General features: G+C 32.0%; 1 protein-coding gene across 1 annotated transcript; it reads right to left on the bottom strand.

Moving 5' to 3' along the window:
- Positions 1-947: 947 nt before the first annotated feature.
- On the bottom strand, positions 948-5,063 carry LOC112705509 (probable serine/threonine-protein kinase PBL25). Its single transcript, XM_072210891.1, has 5 exons — positions 4,365-5,063; positions 3,540-3,748; positions 3,167-3,356; positions 2,192-2,583; positions 948-1,478 (listed from the first exon to the last, which is right to left on the bottom strand). The coding sequence occupies exons 1-5, from the start codon at positions 4,507-4,509 to the stop codon at positions 1,089-1,091; spliced, it is 1,326 nt and encodes a 441-aa protein (XP_072066992.1). The 5' UTR covers positions 4,510-5,063; the 3' UTR covers positions 948-1,088.
- Between the last annotated feature and the right edge of the window lie 2,115 nt (positions 5,064-7,178).

Here is a 7,178-nt window from a genome sequence, read left to right as displayed (position 1 = left end):
TGAATGCTTGTGTGAGCCTCGGAAGAGGAATCATGAGCATTAGAAATGAGGCTCTATCCTTCACTACTCTCTTGATAAACACCATTCGGGAGGAATTGAGATCTTGAGAGTTAGTGTGGCTTATGGATAAGAGACATGCACTTAACCTCTTCTCATGATAATTAGATCAAGGAATTGGCAAGATTGATTGTGATTAGAGAGATTGGAATGCCAAGAAATTGGGATCCAATCAATTTCAATCCGCCATAGATCTACTCATATGATTGAGAAAGGAGTTGAGACCTATTTGAGTCATTGTGGATTATGATATCTCCAATCCCTAGTAAATTTCTCTTTCTGTCACTTATTCTTGCTTTGATTTACTGCTTTCTTTAATTTTCCTGCACCCAATCCTTTTACATTTGATGCGATTTACATTCATCACTTTAAATTCATTACTTATTCTGTCACTTTAATATCATGTCACTCATTTCTACTCAATTCACCACTGTAGCTTGACTAAATTCATCACCTAACTAAAGTTGCTTGATCCAATCAATCCTCGTGGGATCGACCTCACTCTTGTGAGTTTTATTACTTGATGCGACTCAATATACTTGTCGGTGAGTTTGTGTGAAAATCTAATTTTTCAACATCAAATTTTTTTTGCGCCGTTGTCGGGGATTGATTTAGATCGACAATGTTTAAAATTAATGACTTATAATTTATTGTTAGAATTTAAAATAAATAAAATAATTATAAAAAGTTAGGTGATATTATAAAAAAAAAGTTGATGCTTAAACGTTGTTTTTTGTTTTCAATTTCCAACCGTTTAGGGGCGGGACACAATGAGTGCCTTGAAAGCTAACTACAAGTATTTAGTACAAGTACCTCCCTCTGTCCAAAAAAAAAAAAAAAAAAAAAAAAAAGAACAAGTGCCTCCATATAGATAGATAGCCACAAACAAATTGGTACAAGTTTATTAATTATAACTAAAGAATGTGTTGATACTACATACTTATTGTGTAGTTGTAGTGTGAATTAATTACAATTACAATTTAGAAAGAGGATCCACACTTTTACGGCAAGGTGATAGAGCAGTATGGTTCCTATTTCCTTGTGTTATTGGAAACCCATTCAATGGCATCAGCCACAGCTCTTTGTCGCTCAGCAATGCTATCATCATCCATTAAGTTAAAAGTGACCGTACTGCCCGCCGCGGCACCAACGACGTCTGTTCCTCGCTCCAGTGGCGGTGACGGCATGTCAATGGGTGCAATTCTATTATTGTTATTCCCATCCTGGCCTACTGGGGTTGTTCCTAGGAAGCTGAGGGCAGTTACAACGTCACTGATTAATGGCCTCACTGATGGTTCTTCATTGAGGCACATGGCTGCTACTGCAACTGCTTGGTGTAATGATCTCATTGGGCAGTTTCCTTCTAGAAGGGGATCTGCTAGTTCTGGGTATCTGCTTGGTTCCTTGAATATTGGATATGCCTGTTTTTGTTTCATTTGAATGAATTTTTTTTTTTGTAAAATTTCATGTCCAAATTGGCGGTAAAATTGCTGTTCATGTTCTTAATGAAGTATAACTAAAAAGTGTTTGCATACTTAGTAGTTTATTTTCTAAAAATTGTTACCCTCCTTATTTTTTCTAGACATTATTAATATCTGCTAACTCAAACTTTGTATTTCTCAAAATCAAAATCATTCTACAACTTCGTTTGCATAGCACAATAATCATACAAGCATCGAACCATTATTCTTTCAATTAAAATCCAACAAAATCCAAAGCTGGTTTAGACTTATTCAGGACTATTAAACATTGAAAAATTAAAATATTATATGGATACTAAAATCAGTTATTAAAATCAAACTATCATGTATTTGTGTATAAATATATGTATTTTTAATATATATTTTATATTTTAATATTTAGTTTATATTAATAACTAATTTTAGTATATACTTAATATAATTGTAGTTACTATTTATATTTTGCATTTATTTTCTATATATATCCTTTTTCGGATGTTTAAATAAGAATAATGGAAAAAAAGATATCATTTTATTCTAGAAACAAGACTATTAGAAAAGACAAATTAATAAATAAACCAAAAATCAAATCGATGGTAAACAATTTTCTGTTAAAAGTGACCATTTAACAAACTTATCAAAAACACAAAAAGAATATGAATATGGAAACTCACCCAGGCAACTAGATTTTGCTCCCTTGCTGGTCTAGTATTATCAATGGCTCTCCTTCCGGTGATCAATTCGAGCAACACAACACCGAAACTATAGACATCTGATTTTACTGTAAGCTGCCCAGTTCTTTGATACTCGGGAGCGCAGTATCCATAAGTTCCCATCACTCTTGAAGACACATGAGTCTTGTCCCCTGTCGGTCCAAGCTTTGCGAGTCCAAAATCTGATAATTTTGCATTGAAATCCCTATCGAGCAAAATATTTGAGGATTTTAAGTCACGGTAGATCACTGGTGGATTGGCTTTGTCGTGAAGATATTCTAACCCTTTTGCGGCGTGTAATGCTATTTTCATTCTTTTGAACCAATCTAGAGGCTTTTGTTGTGGAAGAAGATCTGCATGAAATAATTTTATGCTAGAATGTTCGTTATAACTTATAATGGTGTTTTATAAGCCAGTGTATTGTTTTTCTTGTTAAGAAAATATGCAATACTGGAAGAAAATTTTCTTCGTTTCTAAAGTATATTTAATTTGGTTTATAAAAAGTAGTTATAATTGATTCATTTTGTAATGTATGTAACTTTCAATTATTATAAATGGAAATGAATAATTGCAATACATATTAAATGTAACAAGAGCATACAAAAATTTCTCTTGCTACTTGTGACTATACATACAATGCAATAATAGCTAGGGAAATATTGAAATAACAAATTCATTCAGAATTAAATTCCCGTAAAATAATGATTTACTATGTATTTAGTTTTATTAAAAAAATTGATACAAATATTTAATCATATTTTTTTTATAAATTAACAAAAATGTTTAATTCAGTCTACTTAGTTTCTTAAGAGTAAAATTATATGAATAAAGTATGGTATTAGATTACTATAATGAACTGTATCAATGGAAACATTACTATTTATTAAAACATTTTAAAATGTGAACAATAAAAATGAGACGAGGAGAGAATCTTACCGAGAAGATGGTCCTCAAGAGATCCCAATGGCATGTACTCGTATACTAATAGTCTTTGATCTCCATCAGCACAATATCCAATTAGATTCACCAGATTCTCATGGTGTAACAAGCTCAACATTAACACTTCCACAAGGAACTCTCTGTTCCCTTGCAATCCATTCCTGTCAAGTTGCTTTACAGCTACTTCCTGTAGTTAATTAATTTAATAATTAATTTCACAATTAGAAATTAATTTTCTTTTCATATAAAAATACTAAATAAATGAATAGAGATTCACCAGTTTTATTATACTTCTATCATTAGTAAATAAATATTTAATAAAATTTTGAAGTGAAAATATATTCAATATACAAAGAAATAATGATCTTACTTGGTTTGTCTTTTCAAGTCGTCCTCTATAAACCCTACCAAATCCACCTTCCCCAATTAGGCACTCCTGCCTGAAGTTCTTTGTAGTAGCAGCTAATTCGCGGAAAGTGAACGTTTGGGCAGCAATGTTATTGCTCCCTGTGTCTTTGTTTAATGTTTTAGGTTCTGTTTGTTGGCCTCCCCTTGCCTTGTTCTGATAATTATTATTATCTGCACAACATTAAAATGAGTATTATACGGCGCATTGTGATCCTTGTGGTGTTATTTTTTTTGAATGTTTGTAACTAAATTTGAGTTCGTTATGGCTATTATAGTCCATTTTAGCGTTGTGGCCCGTTTTGGTTCTCCTGAAGTTAGTCAAGTTACAACCAAAATTAAGTGGAAACTAGAATCTCACTGTAAATTGCTATATGATGTGGTTGTAGACCGTAGTTTAAAACATGGATTGTGTTTGTACATAGTACAACAACAACAAGTCTCACAATGAAAGATAGGCTACATGGATCAAATGGTTTTGTGCTCTATAATAAAAGATTGTAATAATACTTATAATATAGATTTTTTCTAAAAGCCCTCATCGGAAGAAAATTAGGTAGATGATATGATGATGAAAACATATAACATATAACTTTATTTATGTTAATGTTAACGTCCATTCTAGAAATTCTAATACTACGTCCCTTTTTTATACATGATAATTCAAGGTATCTGTTTGTAATAAAATAAACGAAAAAGTATAATAAATCAGGGAAAGTAACGATAAGAAATGACAATTGTATCATATATATCCATGGTACATCAAAATGAATAAACGTTAGGTTCATACTTTGATGATGATGATGATGTTTGGCTAATTCCTTGAGAGGTTGATGAGGCGTTTCTGCTTTATGGTGTTGATCATTATGATCATTCCTCCTTGACCTCTTTTCTGTCTTCTTTTCATGGCTTGAAAAACATGAAAAGCAACTCATTATTTCTCTAACCTCTATTTGATTCAGATATATAACTCAATCTGGAAAACTTAAACAATGAATATATCAAATTATTTGGATCTCTTTTTAAAATCCTAGACTAGAGATCCATAATAATTGCTAGCTGCCTTTCCTCATCTAAATCTCTGTTCTGACAAAAAAAGGTGCTAAAATTTCAAGTTGATTTAAAAATTGGAGAATGAAGAACTTGAAGATCCTATATAGTTTGGACTGTTGGTTTCTTTATCTTAGAAACCATGTAAAAAAGGAAGCACCAAATTAAAACAAAACAAAACAAACAAAACAGACAAAATAGAAAGGGGATCAATGTATTAAAGGACAACCCGATTGAATAAGTAAAATCCAATTATCAATCAACAATATCTAACTAAATTATGTGTTACCAACGTGGACCTAACAACTTATGTAACAAACTGCACTAAAGATTGAAACGGGGAAACCATGGAAGGAGAAGTGGGTCAGGTCAGGTCAAGCCGGTTGATGCAATTTTATGGTTTTAGCGCATAAAATGGCGATGAATGAGGGAATAAGTTGTGGACTTTGGATATGCATGCAAACTGCTATGGAGAGACAAGAAGAAAGAGAGAGATATGAGAGGATTAGAGGTCATGATTTTTTTGAAAGATTCAACAAAAGATCTCAGTATTTTAAAATTACTTTTTTATATTAAATTATAAATCTTAAATTTTAAATTCTAAAATTTAAATTCAAAAATTAAAAAAAAAACTAAAGTTTAACTCTAATAAATTCTAAATCTTCAAAAACATGAATTAAGAATTATAAAATTAATTAATGTTAATTTATTAAAAATTGATTTTTCATATTATTCTTTCTCTAAATATAGAATTTTTATAGCTTTTGTGTTAATAGTGTAAATACAAATTAAAATTTAAGTAATTACCTAAATCAGTCCAAGGATTTTAAAAGCCAACATTTTAGTCTCCAAGAAAAATTAATACACAGATCAATCTTCAAGATTTTATTCCGGCAGACAAATCAGTCTCCAATTCATTTTCCGGCAGAGTAATTATCCAGATCAGTTCCTAAGGATTCTAAAAATGGACATTTTAGTCCCAAAAAAAAAATTAATATACAGATCAATCCTCAACGTTTTTCTCCGTCAGATATAATGGTCCTCCATCCAAAAAAATTATTATTATTATTATTATTAATTGCACAATAATCATGTACCATAATTTTTTGTATTTTTTGGACAAAAATAATGATAAATTTATTCATTAAATTCTTATGTATGTATTTCTAATATAAAAAGTATATATATATACAACAAGATAATATCCCAAGGTCCAACTTCGCTTGCTTAGGAACTCTAGATGCTTAGCGAGGTGCCTCTCGACCTGCATCTGAAAATAAACAATATATGTATGGAATAAGAACCGGGATTATTAGCATGGTAAAGGTGCCAACGTACATAATGTATAAGGTCCCGGAAAAGCCAGAGGAAATTCTAGAACTCCGACACTCAAAATAAAACTTAAAGGAATAAGCTAAACCAGAATTTAGGCAAACTATCTATGGTTCTCTAGTTCCGAATCTATCCTTAATTCAAAAATTCACCCTTTCCTTTTCCAACCCTCCAAAACACTGGTGTAACTACCCTCGTCCCTCCTCCGCCAGACAAGGAATCTCTCAGTTGCATAGACATACAACACAGACAAAGAAAGCACGTATAAAATGCAATTCCAGCAGGTAGAATATATAGCAAGTAGGCATAGCTAATCAAATAGGCACACCCAAGTAATGCACATTCAATCAAAATAGACAAATGCACATGATGTATGCCTGCCCTATGGTTGATGAGTCTCATCTATCAGTTATGTAGCCAAACCCGACATGTCCATAGCTAGCCCTGGACAGTCCCTTCGTGTGTGCATCCCCAAGAGTCTATGCATATAATCACAATTATTCGATTAACATCTCATTAGGGGAATTTCCAGGGAGTTAAAGTGCCTGGCCACATCTTACGACTTAGGGTCAACAGAGTATCGAGTGTCAACCTAGAGCAAGTGGTGGTAAGCCACTGCATCTACCCAGGAAATCTCGTATCTCAGATAACAAAAATGCAATAAGACATATAATTCATTTGATCTTAAATCAATCATCATTTATCAATCATTATTCATCAATATTGCTTTATTCTCAAAATTGCCCCATTCATTACTTTCATTATCTCATTAAATCAACTATCCCCTCTTTCAACTCTTCCGATATCAATTCTATCTTCTTCCACTCACTAACCCTTACTTCATAACCTAAATCCTAACTAATAAAGCTTAAACAGAGTCTTCACAGATTTAGAAAATTAGAGGAAAGATTGATAGTTCAAAAATAATGAATTTTCATAAAAAATAGTAGTTTCAAAGGTTTACAGGCTTGCCATGAAAGCCAAACAGTGCAAAATAGAGTTTTTGTGTAAAACAGAGTGTTGTGCGTATGCATTATGCATGTGTATGCACGCACCACCCAAACTACGCACACAATAGCAGACCTTTCCATGCTTGTGCGTACGCATCATAGTGTGCATACGCACACTTGCAAAATCCTCAGTGTAAGACTCAAAATTTTTGAAAAAAATCTTATTATGAGCTGATTTCAAATTTATTTATTTATTAGAGATTTTATTTTTA

Source organism: Arachis hypogaea, chromosome 2 (assembly GCF_003086295.3).
Source record: "Arachis hypogaea cultivar Tifrunner chromosome 2, arahy.Tifrunner.gnm2.J5K5, whole genome shotgun sequence".
Lineage (NCBI taxonomy): Eukaryota > Viridiplantae > Streptophyta > Magnoliopsida > Fabales > Fabaceae > Arachis > Arachis hypogaea.
Note: the sequence above shows the minus strand (reverse complement) of the source record. Positions and strands in the feature narration are given on the sequence as shown.